The sequence below is a fragment of the Crocuta crocuta genome, unplaced genomic scaffold, assembly GCF_008692635.1.
Source record: "Crocuta crocuta isolate KB4526 unplaced genomic scaffold, BGI_CrCroc_1.0 scaffold147, whole genome shotgun sequence".
In the NCBI taxonomy this organism is placed as follows: domain Eukaryota; kingdom Metazoa; phylum Chordata; class Mammalia; order Carnivora; family Hyaenidae; genus Crocuta; species Crocuta crocuta.
This window is the reverse complement of record NW_027532594.1, coordinates 4,414,908-4,432,176: the sequence shown is the minus strand read 5'-3', so window position 1 is coordinate 4,432,176 and position 17,269 is coordinate 4,414,908. Positions and strand designations below refer to the sequence as shown.

The window sequence follows — 17,269 nt, the reverse complement described above, 5'->3', positions numbered from 1 at the left end:
ACTCAGTGATGGTAATAACATATGTAGTTTTGTCAGTTGGTTAGGTGGTTGATGCAATGCATGCAGGCAATCAAATACACCAAATGTTTTTCAGTTCTATAGACTGCTTATTCAGAGGAATACAAGTTGGCCTGAAATGCAGCCAAGCTTTAAAACTCAAAGATGCAATCATAATATTCTATGAGCTCATTTGTTTAAATAAATATTAGTACTTGTAGCAGGTGATTAGTCTCATAATTAGCAATGATTCGGCCTAGACTTCAAAGGAATCAGCTGGGTATTTCTTTTGTTTTGTTTTGCTTTCGATTGGACATCTTGGGGAGATAACTTGGATAAGGTCTAAATCAAGGTGAGTTTTTATTTACCCAACTTTACTGACAACAGACTAATCTAGACTCTCTAGATGATAAAACCTGAGTATCTTTTAATCATGGGACATATCTAATTCAAGAAGGTTCATTCCAAAGTTGAGTATCTTCCGCCAAAACCAAGACTGTGTGTGGAAAACTAAGGGAACAGATGAGGAAAGTGTCATGAGACCTCTAATGTCTATACACACCAATTGTAAGGGCCCAATTTTCCCAGCATGTATCTCACTTAGGCCAAGCAATTCTCATCAGCTTCAAGGGGAGAGATGTGCATCCACAGATCCAAGTTTGCAGTATCCAGGGCTTACTCAGCAGGAATACATACTATAATTTATGGTACCAGGCTTCATTTCTTTAGTCCAAATCAACTCAGCTGGATTTTGAAGCTTGAGTTCTTACAAATAATCAACTGTCCCTTAAAATATCAAATCCACTTGGTTTTATTTTACACATTAGTCCTGTTGATTACCTAGGATATGCCATAGTTTGAGTTTATATACTGATACGCAAAACTTGTAATAGTACACAGCTATATACTATACTACTCTGTAGCATTATAATATCCTATTACCAAAATTTATTCTGGAGATAATTTTATGCATAGCAAAGAGAGAAGCAGGAGATACAATTTACCATGTTTGCTGTTCAACAATTTTTTAAAAATATAATTCTGTTTACAAGTACTGTTTTCCAGCTTTAATTTGATACTTTACTACCTGGTAAATTATCTTCTAATGTAATTACTTTTATATAATAATTATGATCTTGAAAGTCTATGAAGTGATTAAAGGGCATTTTCTAAGAAATAGATTTCTGGATTTAAATTATGCAACTTTTCTGCTTAGAGTTTTGGTGTTATCTAATTTATTATCATTATTATTATTATTAAATAGTTATGAAGTGGCAAATATAGAGATAACCTTTACAAATACTTGAGACTTTAGGTCTAAAATGTTTTTAATTGCAGATTTCAAAAGTTGACCCATATATATCCCCCTTATCTTTTTTTTTTAGCATTTATTAGTTTTGACTCACTCTAGCATGCTATACACATCAGCACCTGTGCCCATTTAGCAAAGAATTTCAGTACAAATCATTTTTGAATTGAATAGACATCTCTATGAAGCATTACAATTGTTGCAATATTTTTAGAAACTGAAACAAGGAAATAAACAACTTCAGTAAAAGTGATTTAAATAACAAATAACGTATCTTTATAAACAGCTTATCTCCTTGAGAACAAAGAATAAACAAGGAGACAAGGTTTTTTTTTTCTTTCCACTATTAAAGCAGATCACAATATGAATGGGTGAAATGTCATGAATAATTGGAGAAAATCACAGAGTAATCTTCGGCAAAAACATCTGATTTATTTAAATTGTCGCTGTTTGTCTTATTAGAACCTTTATTTAACCTTGTTATCCACAATGCGGTATCCAAGCTGGTTTATCAAAAATATACTTTGGATCCAATCATATTTTGAAAATTGTGACTTTCTCAAATGTAAGCTATTGGTAATGTAAACCTCCTGTGACAGCTGTCTTACTTGGGACCTAATTAACTGACATTACACTGAAATGCCTGTGACCAATGTTTTGAATCTAAAACAACAGTAAATAAATCAAGGCTTTGAAAATTTCAGTCAGTAGATTTAAGCTCTGGTTTCTGGTCAAGAGGATCATCAAGCTTTCCACTCCTAGATTTCATCTAGATACAACATTCCCTATCCTCTGCTCACAAACCTAGCTACATGCAATCAGTCATTCCTGAGAATGGTGTTCAGGGCCTCATCCTATGACTTTCCACCCACATTCTTTCTTTCCAGATAAATCGATTTCCTTATAGACTCCTACATAGATTTTAGGGCTTAGCAAGTCTCTACCACTGTTTTATTTTATTTTTCTTCTAGCACTGTTTTAAATGCTTTGCAAATATTAACTCTTTCAACGCTCATAACTACCTTGTAAGGTAGGTACTATTATTTTCCTGATTTTATACATGAAGAAATGGAGGCATAGACAAACAAAGTATCTTTTCCAGGGTTACACAGCTATAGGTATTTTGCCCATCTCCTCTGAGCCCTGATTAAATTGATTTGCTTGTAGTATCGTCTTCTAGTCAGAGACATTTATATAAAATTCAGCCAAGGGATATTTATAATATAAAAATATAACAGAATGGTAATATTTAAATCATGCTAGAATTATGCATAATGGATAGGATAGGTTAGAGAAAAAAGGAAGTACAAGATCTCTGCAATCTAACGTTAACCAAAACTAAGCTATGGCAGGGAGGTGAAGGGTGGGCAAAAAATAATATTTACAGCAAAAAGGATTTAAATATTAGAGGTGCTGCTTAAGGGTAAATGGGATGAGATTGATTTTAGACACGTTGAGTTTGAATTAGCCATTAAGACAACAAATAGCATATGGGTATCTGTGTGAGTGTGCGGTGTGATGAGTGGTAAGTATTGTAGTGATACACCCACTCCGAATTGAGATTTTTATAGATTTGGGAGCATTAGACAGCTTAGTGGATCAAGCCCTGGTCCAGCAGGTTTGGTCAAGCTCTCTACCAAAGGCAAACCACAGGTTCTGGACAAATACATCTCTTATGCAGATATGTTTCCAAATGAGTAGTTAGAAGAGTTTACTTCCTTTGCAAATATAATTAGGAATCAACCTGGTATGCCTGGGAGTGTGTGTCCCAGTGGCTAATGTCTTTCACTAGAACATTAGCACCAATTCACAGATATTTGCCTGGCTCTCCATGTCCCAATAGGAGTTGTGGTGCTGTTTGCCTCCTGACATCCTCCTTTGACTTGGCATCTCACAGATTTTTGGTCTGAACAATTTTCAATTGCTTAGTCCAGTACTTTCTTAGGGTCAAGCAGGGGCCAATATTTTTCAAGTCTCTTCATTTTCCTACATTCCCACTATTAACCATCTTAGTTCTGCTGTAGTGATCTTTCTAAACTAAAAATCAAATCAAATCACTCCTATTCAGTGGTTTCCTGTAGAATGTCTTTAGATAACACCCAGAACCATATACATGGACTGTATGGTCCTCACAGCCTTGTCCCTCTGGCCTTACTCCTTTCTACTTCCTTTTCATCCCAGTAGTACTGAACTACGTGTGGCTCCCTAGCTATGCCATGCTCTTTCTTTCCTCTGGGCCCCTGCATGTGTTTATCTCTATCTCCAGAAGGCACCTCCTACACATATGCACACCCCAATCACAGGCACCTTGCCCGTTAAACCCCAACTTTCTTAGTTTTCTTGCTGCTTCCTTTTGGCATTCTTCTTCCCTAACTACCCTCAAGAATGAGCAATGCGGCTCTTATCACACTCCACTGACATGGCTTGTTCATTTTTATATCTCTATGATCATCCTAAAAGATCCTGGAAGCAAAAACTGTGTCTTATGTACCACCTTCCTTCTTCCCCATACTCCTCCTTCCCATAGCACCAAAAACATTGATTTATTGTAGATGCTCGGTACATATTGGTCACATGAATGGCCAGAAGGGCCTAAAAGTCCTAAGAGGAATTTATCTGTTCACCTAAAGAAACCACATGATGTCATTGGTTCTGGAATGGGACTCTCTCCCCACCCCACCATTTCATCAATGTATCTTACATTCTTGAAATTATCTAGATCTTTGCTACTCATTGTGGTCTGGAGACTAGCAGCAAGGACATTACCTTGTTAGAAATATAACCTTGTTAGAAATATAAAACCTCAGACTTCATCCTGGAATTCCTGGATCAGAATCTGCCTTTTACAAGGTCCCCAGGTGATCTGTACGCACATTAATATTTAAGAAACACTGCTCTAGATAATTGGTAGTTCTTTACTCAGAAAGTCAGTAACCCATTTTCTTAAGACAAGGAATGCAAATGTCTGGTTTCTAGTGCTCCCACAGCTGAGGACTTACTTTTGCCCTGATCCAGAGGTATACCAAGCTTGCCTGTCCTTATGTGTTTGAAATAAGTTACTTTGTATGTCAGGGGCCTTATCTCAAAAGGTATCCTGTGCCTGCCTCCCCCCTCCGCCTTCCCCCCGGAAATCAACCACTCGACTGAAAACAGGAATAGCTCCTTGTCATGGCTGCTTTTGACTTCTAGGCATTGAATCTAGTGCTATCTGTCAGAAGAATCCCTCCTTTCTCAGCAATAGGACTTATATCCCTGATGTCTGCGCAGTCCTCAGCCATTGGCTGGGAGCAGCTCGTGGGAAATGGGGCCTTAGAGCAAATGCAGTAATGAATTTCAGAGCACAGCAGCTGAGGCCATGGGTTAATTATGTTTCCTGAGGCTGGAGATCTGAGAGGCACATTCGCATGGCTACCACAAAGAGTATGGAGAAGATACAAGGAAAAAGGAATAATTAGTGGAGAAGAACTTGGAAGAAAAAAAACAAAACCCAAAACAAGAGAGAGTGGTTCTGATGGTAATACAACCAGCTGGACACTGCCTGCTTTACCAAAACAAAAGAGGCACTAAAAAAAAAAAAAAAGGCAAAATTATTTGTTTTGGAAGAGATATTTTGTACAGGACCTCAGGGTGGGAATTAAGACTCCTCAAACAGCATGGTTACAATCCAGCAGGTGCTCACTAACCTGCCTGCTGACACTGAGAGTCACTGTACCGGTAGGTTTTCTTTGCTGAGTGGGGTATGCGACCGGGGCCTGCCCCACTAGCTCCAGCTCTAGCAACACTTAGCCTCTAAATAAAACTGTAAACAAATAGACAAAGAAAATCAGTGTGAAGATGTATTTAGCTAAAGTATAAGCCTCCCAGAGACTCCAAACTCTTACACTGTTTAAGGAGCAACCACATGCTGATCTCCCTGACTGTGGAAGTAGAGAGGTTAACCTTTGAGAGGTGAAGGGTCTGTCTGACATGCTGCTAGAACAGAGTAACATCATCTCCAAAGCCTTTGATTCTCCAACACCAATTCAGTGTCCGACAATTCAAATCCACTCTGACACAAACTGCCTGAAGTTGGCACAGACGGGATGGACTAAGGACTCAGTCCCACAAGACTGCCTCCACTTCAGACACCAGCCTATTCAAATGGGGTGCCAAAGCTATCCACTTCTACCCAGTCAACTACACATTTGGGGGGTTCTCATAATCTCCTCCCTCTCAGGTTTGATAATTCAACTCAAAGATATGAGAAAAATACTTTACTTATGTTTGCCAGTTTGTCTCTTCCATTTGGCTCAGGAACAGCCAAATGGAAGAGATGCAAAGGGTGAGGTCTGGGGAAGGGATGTGTGGAATTTTTTATTACCTCTCCTGCCTGCCACCTTCCAGGAGGTGGGGGTGGGGGAGGAGGGTGAAATTTCCCACCTCTCTGCAAGTACTTGGTCTTTCTGGTGACCAGCTCCCATCCTGAAGCTATCTAGGAGATCTGCCCCGGGTCGCCTCCTTAGCAGAAACTCGGGTGTGGTCAAAAGGGGCTCCTTAAGAATAAATAACAAAAGATACTCCTACCACTCAAAAATTCCAAAGGTTTTAGGAACTCAGTGCTAGGATCCAGGGATAAAAATCAGTATGTTTTTTATTATACCAGATACAGTCACAGAAACAGGATTGAATGAGAAATACAATTCTCATGTGACTTTAAGTGTAATAATACAACCATCTCCAGGCACCTGGGTGGCTCCGTCGGTTAAGCATCTGACTTCCGCTCAGGTCATGACTTCCAGTCCCACAACCAGCTCTGCGCTGACAGTGTGGATCTTGCTTCGGGTCTTCTGTCTCCTCCTCTCTCTGCCTCTCCCCCTTGTGCTCTCTCTCTCTCAAAAATAAATAAACATGAACAAAAATTAATAATCTAACCATCTCATATCATTGAGTAAAGAATAGATTTTTAAAAAATAGATTGTTGGGATGCCTGGGTGGCTCAGTCAGTTGGGTGGCTGACTTCAGCTCAGGTCATGATCTCACATTCTGTGAGTTCGAGCCCTGCATCAGGCTCTGTGCGGATAGCTCAGAGCCTGGAGTCTGCTTCGGATTGTGTCCCCCTCTCTCTCTGCCCATCCTCAACTCACACTCTGTCCCTCTATCAGGAATAAATAAAACATTTAAAAATATATATATATATAAATATAAATAAAAAGTAGATTGTTTAATAAATGGTGTAGGAACAATTAGGTAGTCAAATGGGAAAATTTAGAGCCATACTTCTCTTAGGCTAAAAGAAATTCTAGATGGACCAAATGTTTTTTTAAAAATATGATAAATATTCTAGAAAAAAATGGATTTTTTAATAAGAGGAGGGGGTGTTTTCTAAGCATGCTTCAAAACTCAGAGAAATAAAAGATTGATAAATTCCACTACATAAATCTGTTACAAACTACATGGTAAAAATCATTATTGGCAGAGTCAAAAGTTAAACTGGGGAAGATATTTGCAATTTATATCACATAAAAAGGCTACCTTTTAATATTTAATAAGTTCCACATATTAAGAAAAAGGCAAGTCAATGAAAAAATGGGCAAAGAATCTGAACATGTATATCACCAAAAAAAGGAAATATGAAAAGCTTGTAAAGAGATGCTCAACTATGCTCAGCTGAATAAAGAATATGCAAATAAAAATACCATTGAGATTAGTGAAGATTAAAGTTTTTTTTAACACTTTATGTTGGTGAAGCTATGGACAAAGAGGTACCTTCATACATTGCTGAACAGGGTGTAAACTGGTTAAACCTGTAGAGAGGAAATTTCGCAGTATCTCTGATAAATATATATACCTGCATATCCTTTGACCCAGTAATTCCATTTACATCAATTTATCCTACAAATACAGTACCGGGTGTGTAATGATGGTATATTCAAGAATATTCACAACACTGTAATAATGAAAGGTTAAGAACCCACATATATTTGTTAATAAGGGACAAGTTAAATTATGGCATGTCATGTAATGGAATACTTTGCCGCAGAACAAATATGGAACTATCTTCAAAATACATTGTTAACTGAAATAAGATCCAAAACTCTGCATCCTATGGTGCTATATACATTCTAATATACTACTCAAAGGACACAATTTTCATCTTTTGTGGCCTCATAGTAATACAAGCATGCTAACAATTTATCTTTATAATATTAGGCAGTTAGGAAGATAGAAAATTGGTAATAGATTTCTAACATCTTAGCCTATCCCTGAAACATGCTGATGTCTTCCCATTCCTATCTCCACCGGAATTGCCACTCTCTCTTGAGTTACCAGTCTTAATACCCTAGTTCTAGGTTTTCCAGACTTTTTCCCATGAGCATATAAAAATATGCACATACAGATGTACAGATCTTTGTATTTTTTTTGTTCCATTTGTTTACCGAAATGAGATGATATATTGGACAGAGTTTTCTAAGATCTTCACCAATAGAGCATGGATGTTCCTGTTCTAATTCCAATAACTAAGAATAGATATAGTCTTCATTCTGACTAGACATTACCTGGACGGAGATAAACTATAAATAGGGTCTTTACTTTCATTCAGCCACTAAATTCTGTTAATTCTAGTAGCTTATTCTTTTTGGGTCTTTCTAACAATACAATCGTATCTCCTAAAAAACAATTTTCCTCCCATTGTTTATACCAGGAAGCTCTTCTTAGCTGCATGGCTACTATATCGCTGGGCTACTATCCTCTGTGACTACTTCCCACTGCAGGCAACTGCTGTTGCTGCCCAAAGCTGCTCTGAGTGGCCTTCAATGAATGAGAAAGAAGCTTTCTATAAGAATATCCCATATTTTGTTCAAGTGTCACAGATGACAGGACAATACAGTGGTTCCTGGTCTCTTAGTTCTCATATACTCTAATTCAAAGCGTCATCTTGTAGGGGCCAAGAGCACACCACCCAAAATACTTCACTTTAAGTTTGTTTGTTTGTTTGTTTATTTAGAATGAGCAGGGGAGGGGCAGAGAGAGGGAGACAGAGGATCCGAAGCAGGCTCTGTGTTGACAGCAGAAAGCTGGGGTTGAACTCGTGACTGGTGAGATTGTGACCTGAGCTGAAATCAAGAGTCAGACTCTTAACTGAGACACCCAGGCGTCCCTGGCATGTTATTTTAAATAAAAGTTACTTGGGAAACAGTGGGTGCAAGCACAGTCAGACCCTTCTCTCTGCTCCCTGAAAGCAGGAAATAAATCTCCCAATTGAAACGTATCCTTCTTACACTAAATGCAAAAAAAAAAAAAATCCTTATCACCAGAGATAGGGATTTTAAAGCCTAGAATACTATAGAAAAAACCTTGTTTCTTTTTACTAATCTATCATCCCAGCCCCGATTCTGCTCAGAATTCCTTACTAATTAAAGCTCACAAGCCTTAATTAAGCTTTGTATCTTGTCAATTCCTCACAGATTTATTGGCTCTTTGTCTTAAAAGTATAAAAATTGCCTGCCTTGGTCAATTCTTTGGATCTCAATTTCATTATTGAGATCTCCATGAGCTTTGGATCTCCGTGAGCATGTAATTAAACTTTCGTGGTTTTTTTCCTGTTAATCTGTCTCATGTCAATTTGACTCTTAAACCAGCTGGAAGATCTTAAAGGGTAGAAAGAAATTTTTTCCTCCCCCACAATCTATACTCATTTCTTGAACTCACTGCTGTGATAATACCAGCCAAGTTCCCATTTGGTCTCTGGCAACAGGAGATAGGCCCAGAAAGGAGTCCTCTCTGAGCATACTTATTCTGATAGTCCCCTTACTCTGTGAAAGAGGGATATTCTTGGAGAGGATTTCTCTGACCACCCTGTCTAAAGAGCTTGTCTCATTCTCTATCACATTATCCCAGTTTTCTTTTCTTTCTTTCTTTCTTTTTTTTTTTTTTTTGCAGTTTTATTTTCCTTATAGCACCAAACATATTGGAAAATTTATTATTTATTTGACTCATTTATTGACTTATGTCCCCCCAGGGTAGACCATATACTACACTATAAACCTGATGAATTTAGAGAATCTCCAGTCTTATTTGCCCTTAGCTCTCTAGTACGTACAACTGAAAAACACCTACTAGACCTTCAATAAACAATTGTTGAATCAAAGAATGTTGAGTTTTTTGGAAAATAGTCTATAACATGTTGGAGTAATTTCTTTATTCCAACTGTTCCTAGTGTCATTAGGTTGTCAACGATCTGGGCGACTTTTCATCTAAAGGGACAGATCCAATTACTTAAAGTGAATGAGGTTTCTGAAACTCAACATAATTTTAAAAATGTCGATACAGTTGCAGAACTATGACATAAACAGAGACAACTCTCTAGCTAGAAATTTATCCTACTTTAATGTTCGAAATCTGCATTTGCTGGAGATGAACTACTATCTACTTGTTTTAGCTTTTTTTTTCATTTCTTATAAAGGCTTATCTGAGTTTCATTTCAAATGCTATAAAAATACGTTTACTTTTTTTTTTTCTTTCCCTATTGGAACTTTGTGGGAAATGAGGGAAGAAAATTGCAGGTCACCCAAACATAAGTCATTAAAGGCAGATTTCAGCCTACTACATTATTTTGGAGAGCCGACCAGTCCCCATATGGTTTGACCTCAGTGCTGTGATCTGCCAAGGTCTTTTGTCTGTATGCCACTCTGCTACTTTTTTATCTTCTTCCATTTATCAATCCATACACATGTATGGTCAAACTGTCAAGATGACATCAGAATCATGACGTGTGGCACTTGCTAATGGTTACCTAGAAAGGCATTTTCAGTGGTTCACGGTGAGACATTTGGTAGGCTGACAGAGTTACAGGAAGCAGTTCTGTTTCGGTTGCGCGCACACCCCTCAATACTCGCCGTTTAACTTCTGTCCCTGCAGCAAGGCCGCGAAGACCATTTCCGTTGTTCCACACACCGCCCCAGGCCCAGGCCGCTGGCAGAAAGACAGGAAACGCCCACCCCCGGACCCCTAGGTCTCTCAGCACCTCGGCCGCAGCCAGGCGGCGACGCGCGCGCCCGATGCATTGTGGGTACTGTAGTCTGACCGGAACTGGCTCGCGACCGCAAGTCCCGTGACTGCCGCCGCTCCTCCGGCGTCTAGTCCGCAGTCCCTCTGCGCGGCCTCAGCCGGGCTTCCCGGGCCCAGGTTGCGGCGTCCCGGATAGTCAGCTGTTTCTCCCCTGGGCACCAGAGGCGGAAGCCGAAAGGACGCAGGGAGGGGCTTCGCGCGCGGGGTGAACGCCCGTCCTACGTGCTCGTTCGCCTCGCGACCGCTGTGCGCGAGCCCGGTGTCCCCGCGGCGGGCANGCGGCGGCGGCGGCTGCAGCAGCGAAATGGCGGAGACCGTGGCGGACACCCGGCGGCTGATCACCAAGCCCCAGAACCTGAATGATGCCTACGGGCCGCCCAGCAACTTCCTCGAGATCGATGTGAGCAACCCGCAGACGGTGGGGGTCGGCCGGGGCCGCTTCACCACCTACGAAATCAGAGTCAAGGTGAGGCCGTCTCTTCCCCTTCCAGGGAGACACCCCCCACCCCCCGCTGTCCGTGGCCTCCCCCAGCCAACCCACTAGCGGATTCCCCCTCGTGGCTACAGCCGCCTTGGCCGGGATCCCCGCGCTGACTCGGTCGGGCAGCCTTGTCCACGGGCGGGGTCTTGGGCCAGGGCTCTTCTTCGTGTAGGGTTTGGAAGGGGGCTGCGGTGTGAGCTCAGCCCAGCACTGGTCCTGGGAGAAGGTGCTCGAAGAAGAGGGCGTGGGTTGAGCGCCGCTTGCCCCTCAAGCAGCTGATCTGGGAATGACATTTGAGTTGGAAAGGTGTAGATCTTTCGAGAACACTGTGTTTTATCGGGAGGGGAGCTACATGTAACTAAGAAAGGGGGTTTGCGCAAAGTTGAAGTTTTTCCAGTTTTCTTTTCCTGGAGACTTTTTCCAGAGATGGCCAAGCTGGTGGTTCCAGGCCCTTCCTTAGCTACCAAAGTAACCTAGGTTGTACACTTTTCTGATCAGAATCTAGTGGCAGTTCACAAAAGCCTGACGAATTTGGTAGGGCTGAGCCTGGCGAGGACGGAGATTGACCTAAGCATTCTGGCCCACAGTCGTGCTAAAGGCAGAGGTGTGGCAAGTGTTGTCTACCACACAATCCAAAACTACAACTGCTTTGAGAAAGCCTATCATTTAGGGATCTTGCTCTCTTAATTTCGAGATTTGCACTTCACTGAATGAAGGAATCAGCTGAAGTAGAAACACACTTATAATTTCATAACTAGTATTTGATGGCAATAAGTAATTCAGATGATTTGAAAGATGCTAATTGAGAATAGTGCTTCACATTCACTGTAGTTTAGGAGTAAAGAACTTGCTCGTGTATGGAAGTATCTTTAAAAGTTAATTACATAAAACGAATCTAGCTGTTAAAAACGACAACAAACTGTTTTACTAAAAATTAAGTATAATAAGAATTTCACTTTAGAGTAATCGAAATTTACATAACAAGTTACTATAAATAAATGGAGTAATTTCTCATTAACTTGTGCATTTTGGGGTATGTGGTTAAAAAAACAAAACCTATAATTTACCATCTTAAACTCTTTAAGTGTACACTTCAGTAGTGTTAAGTATATTCATGTTGTGACACTTATGCACATAAAAATGATATATCATGTATTGCTGAGGAAATGTTAATAGTCATACTTTAAGATGTGAAACGAACTGTTTAATGTTAACAAGCCACCCTTGTGTCCTTATGGATGTATAAAATGTGGATCATCAGCAGTCTTATTGTAGTGAAATTGCAAACTCCAGACTCCAGCATACTTAGGGAAGTACTTTACCACATAAACCTAGTGAAAAAGGCCTTCCTTCCTTTCTTTTCTTTTCTTTTTTTTTTAACTTTTGGAATGATTTTAGATATATGACAGATTGTTCACTAAGAACTTCCTCTTTTACCCTTATTCACCACCATGTCTTTCTTTCTTGTGCTAAAACAGAACTTGGTATTCCTGTTTCTAAACTTCCATAGCTTGTACTTCCTGTCTTGCAACTGAAGCAAAATCTCCTGCCTACACTTCCTCCGTTTAATAACTTTGTGTTTATGTTGTTGAGTGCATGGTGTTAAATACACTAGTATTTACTTATACTAGTATACCTTAATTATTTAAAAAAATACATCTGATACTTTACTGAATAGCTGATGTAGTACTTACAAATGTGTTCATTTGCATGTTTAAGAATAATGCTTTTTAATATTAGTTAATGAGTTATGGAATTAACAAAGTATACACACACATTGGGTTGGGGTGGGTAATGATGTTTATAGTCAGAATTGCAAGTATCCTCTAAAAAGATGTGGGTTTTTAATGCTTATGAAATGCCTTTGGGGTTTTTCTTGATATATAATGTGTTACCTTAAAACTTAGGATACCGTATAGTAAAGACAATAGGTTTTCAGGAGCATATGATTTTTTAAAAAAAATTTTTAATGTTTATTTCTTTTTGAGAGAGATAGAGAGCTGGGGAGGACAGAGAGAGGGGGGAGACAGAATTCACAAAGCAGGCTCCAGTCTCTGAGCCGTCAGCATAGAGCCCAACTGGGGCTCAAACTCATAAATCACGAGATCATGACCTGAGCTGAAGTCACTCAACCCACTGAGCCACCCAGGTGCCCCAAGGAGCATATGATTTTTTTTTTTAATGTTTTATTTAGTTCTAGGAGAGAGAGAGAGAGACAGCGTGAGCAGGGGAGGGTCAGAGAGAGGAGGAGTCACAGACTCTGAAACAGGCTCCAGGCTCTGAGCTGGCAGTCAGCACAGAGCCCGACGCAGGGCTCGAACCCACAAACCGCGAGATCATGACCTAAGCGAAAGTCGGACGCCTAACCGACTAAGCCACCCAGGCACCCCTGATTTTTGAGAGTAATTACAATCTTTTATTAAGGGAGAAAGACCAGCGAGGTGAATAGGTAAATCATTTTGTAAATTTATTTATTATTATTTTTCTAAACTGTTGCTGCTGTCTCTGCTGCCTGCCTTTTGCTGTTGAATTGCCATATGGAGTTTGGGCCCTTAAACTATCTTCTAGTTACTCTCTAATTCTGGTCTTGAGGAAAATGTTCAATTTTATAGGATCTGATTGAAATTACTCTAATTCACGGAGTAATTTTATCTAGATGGTAGCACTTTAGAATGCAAGTTTCCCAATCTCCATTTATCTTTCGGTTTGAGGGTAGTGTTTAAGACCATTAGGATCACTTGATTAGTATCTCTGGGCTTTTGAAAATAATTGGTACATTGTTAATGTTTTTAAAAATTGTTCTAATGGGTAGGTACAGCAGAGAGCACCATAAATGATGAAAGGTTTAGGAAAGAGAAGTCTAAAGGGGAAATTCAGTCACTGTTTATGAAGTTTGTACTATAATGTAACCTTAATTTTGGGGGGATTTTAAATTAGTTTAGATCTTCTGTTGTAACTACAGACAGTTGTTTCAAACAGGAATGAAGTTAAATATCTTTCTTGAGCTTTGAGTTCAAAGAAAAGTTTTATCATTTATTAGAATAAGGTACGTGATCGAAGTTCCACTTCCACTCTGTAAAATAGATATGCTAACAATAGCACCTGCATCATGAGACTAAATAAGATAAAGCATGTAAATCTCTTGAGCATTGACTGATACGTACTGAGCATTCGAAAGGTAACTTTTTCTGAATGTGAGTACCTTCTAATTTAAAAGGCAGTGATCAGTTAACTGTATTTTCTGTCTTACTGTACAGTTGGGTTAATAAAATTGTTAGATTTTCTTGGCATGGAAGTATACTTTCATTGAGGCAGATGTGGCATAAAAGAAGCTGCCTTGTTTAGTACTTAACCAAGTAACTTTTTTGTTTTAATTTCTTATTATTTTTTGTGTGATTCCATGTAGAAAGTTGTGATGCCTTTGGAAGGTGGTAAATTTCCTATTAAGCCCCAAAATATTGAATAGAATATTTCATATTTTAAGGTACCACATTTCCTGTGATGGTACTAGTATTTTTTCCAGTTTTATTGAGATATAATTGCTATATAATATGTATGCTTAAAGTGCTCAACAGAATGATTTGCTCTGTGTATATATTATGAAATGATTACCACAATAAGTTTAGCTAACATTTCTCCCCTCAAGTAATTACAGAAATAGCCTTTTAAAGTTGAGGCTTATTAAAACATCAAGCTGAATAGTAAAGTTTGGTAAACATTTTGACAAGAAAGATGGTCAGTAAAAGTAGCATCTTGATAGTGTTTGCCATTCTATTCCTGTATTGGTGATTTTTCTCTAGGTGAGTCCTCTCATTTTAAATTGGGAGTTATTAATATCCAGATTGGAAGCTGAAAAATAAATTAATTCTTAGGCTTGTTTTTAGGATTTATAAGAATGTATTATTAAAGGGCCAAAGTAATATTTTCAAGAATCAAGGTATTTTAGTGCCAAAGGACATCTGCAGGATCTATACAGCTTTATCCTTTGGCCATGAGGTATCTGATACACATCTTTGCTGCTAGCTATGGCTTATATCCAGTATCTCCATTAAGTAAGGACATATGGGGTGCCTGGGTGGCCCAGTCGGTTGAGCAACCGACTTCAGCTCAGGTTGTAATCTCACAGTCTGAGTTTGAGCCCCGCGTTGGGCTCCGTGCTGACAGCTCAGAGCCTGGAGCCTGCTTCAGATTCTGTGTCTCCCTCGCTGTCCCTACCCCCTCTCAAAAATAAATAAACATTAAAAAAAAAGTTTTTAAAGGAATGGTATATAACTAGCATTGAAGATTCTGTTCTTACTTAATCCATCCCGTAAGTTGGGGAGAAGGAGGCAGTGACAGTTAAAGAGTGGCCTTGCTATTCTATCTCTGTTCATTTTAGTACATCAGGGACCCAAGGCACAGAAGGTTGTTTCTCACCCAAAGTAAATTATCTAGTGTCAGAGCCAAGATTAGATTTGAAGTATTCTGGTCCTGGTTTAGAACTGCTTCACAGCCACAGTTCATTTAATTTAAAGTAGTACATTAAAACCTTTGTTATCTACAGACTGCTGTTGGAGCACCCTCAGGTGTCTGAACCTTTTGAAAGAAATCCCATAGTTGGCCATCTTGACACTTGGGAATTGACTCTTCAGTAATCCACAGTATGTCAGATGCACACAGGAGAAATGAGCAACTGCACAGAGCTTGCTATTAAATTTTGTGCTCTGATAAGATGACCTGAAGAGAAAGTGTTGTTGACTGGCTGACTAGTGATGTTATAAAAGACGAGATTTTTTTTTCTGTGTGTTGAAACTGAAGAGATTTATAACGAGCACTTACTCTGTTCAAGGCATTGTGCTATATATATATAAAAATGTAGAACGCTTCATGAATTTGCATGTCATCCTTGCGCAGGGGCCATGCTAGTCTTCTCTGTATCTTTCCAATTTTAGTATATGTGCTGCCAAAATGAGCACTGCTATATATATATATCTATATATATAAATATATATATAGATATATATATATATCATGTGATCTTTGAGGTAACTAAAGAGAAGGAACAGATAATCCTGCTTTGCAATTGTAAAAGCTGGGGTCCCTGTTGATCCTTTCTTGTCCCTCCCTCTTCTTAGTTTTTGTTCTAGTTCTACTGAACTACTTGTATCTCCTGAATAAGCTGAATTCTCTTTTATCTAGGCCGCTTGTATCTACACACTTACTCTGCTGCTAAAAACAGTCTTCCTGGGGTGCCCAACTGGCTTGGTTTGATGAAAGATGTGACTCTTGATCTTGGGGTTTTGGGTTTGAGCACCACATAAGGTGTGGAGATTACTTAAAGAAATAAAATCTTAAAAAAACAAAAACAAAAAACCGTCTTTACTTTAGTGGCCTCATCTGGCTACTATTACTTGTTCTGTAGGACTTAGCCTTACTGTCACCTTTTTAGAGATTTTGCTTATTCTTGGAATTGAGACTGGATTTCCTTCCTGTGTGCCCTTGTATCCCTGTTGGGATTACATTGTTTGCTTGTCTGTCGTTTCCTTTAGTTCCTGTATCGTCCACTATAAGTTCCCAGAGGACAGGGACTGTCATAATCACCCTTACTTGACACCCGGCACTGCGCTTGGCACATAGTGGCGTTATGAATAAATTAAATTTAAGAAGGTTAAGTAACTTGCCCAAAGTCACGGGTATTAAACAGCAAAACTGGGATTTGTACTTAGATTTTTCTGACCTTCAGAGCCTGTACTGAACATTTTACCTGTAGCTTTGGAAACCATTCAGATTCTCATTTCATTAGGTAGGGGTGGGATATAGGAAGTGGTAGGTTTTTTTTTTTAATGTTTATTTATTTTTGAGAGAGAGAATCCCAAGCAGACTCTGAGTTGTCAGCACCGAGCCTGACATGGGGCTTGAACTCATGAACCATGAGATCATGACCTTAGTTGAGTTGGACCCTCAAATGACTGAGCCACCCAGGCACCCTGGGAAATGGTATTTTAAAAAGTACCCCAGCAAGAGCACTTAACTGGCACACAGCAAGGCTTGTTCCTCATTGTACCGTGCTCTCTATCTCTGAAAAGGATGAGAAAAATCTATGGAACCACAGTAGTTGGTAGCCATGATGGGATTTAAAAAGGCAAATTCTAAATAAATAGAAATAAACAAATCAACCAACTAACCAAAACAGCGCATCCTGACGAAGATCTGAAAGCAGAGAGCAAAGCCAATGACATTTGTCAGATAGAAACTGTTTTTGGAGGGGAGGCAATTTAGATAGTAGCTGAAAGCATAACAACTTGCACAACTTAGCCTTTGGGGAAGAAGGGGAGGATTTTTACTGCATTTGGCCAAGACAGATCTTTTCCCCCTTGTACTATCCTTCTCTGTATCACTACGTAATAATCATGGAGGTAAGCTAGGAGTCAAGAAAATGTTATATATATATATAT

The 17,269-nt window shown here is 39.4% G+C and overlaps 1 protein-coding gene, 1 long non-coding RNA gene and 1 other non-coding gene across 3 annotated transcripts in view; 1 reads left to right on the top strand and 2 right to left on the bottom strand.

Annotated features, from left to right (window-relative positions):
• Positions 1–5,918: 5,918 nt before the first annotated feature.
• LOC144244626 (uncharacterized) lies at positions 5,919–10,627 on the bottom strand. The gene is made up of 2 exons (XR_013339001.1): positions 10,080–10,627; positions 5,919–6,176 (listed from the first exon to the last, which is right to left on the bottom strand). It is a non-coding gene; the product is annotated as an uncharacterized LOC144244626 (long non-coding RNA).
• Position 10,628: 1 nt separating this feature from the next.
• Positions 10,629–17,269, top strand: part of SNX3 (sorting nexin 3) — a 40,783-nt gene continuing 34,142 nt past the window's right edge. The window contains exon 1 of the mRNA XM_077779986.1: positions 10,629–10,820. Within this exon, the coding sequence (XP_077636112.1) occupies positions 10,659–10,820 (162 nt within the window). The 5' untranslated portion in view covers positions 10,629–10,658. The remainder of the gene's footprint in view (positions 10,821–17,269) is intronic.
• LOC144244730 (U6 spliceosomal RNA) lies at positions 15,684–15,790 on the bottom strand. The gene has a single exon (XR_013339041.1). It is a non-coding gene; the product is annotated as a U6 spliceosomal RNA (small nuclear RNA).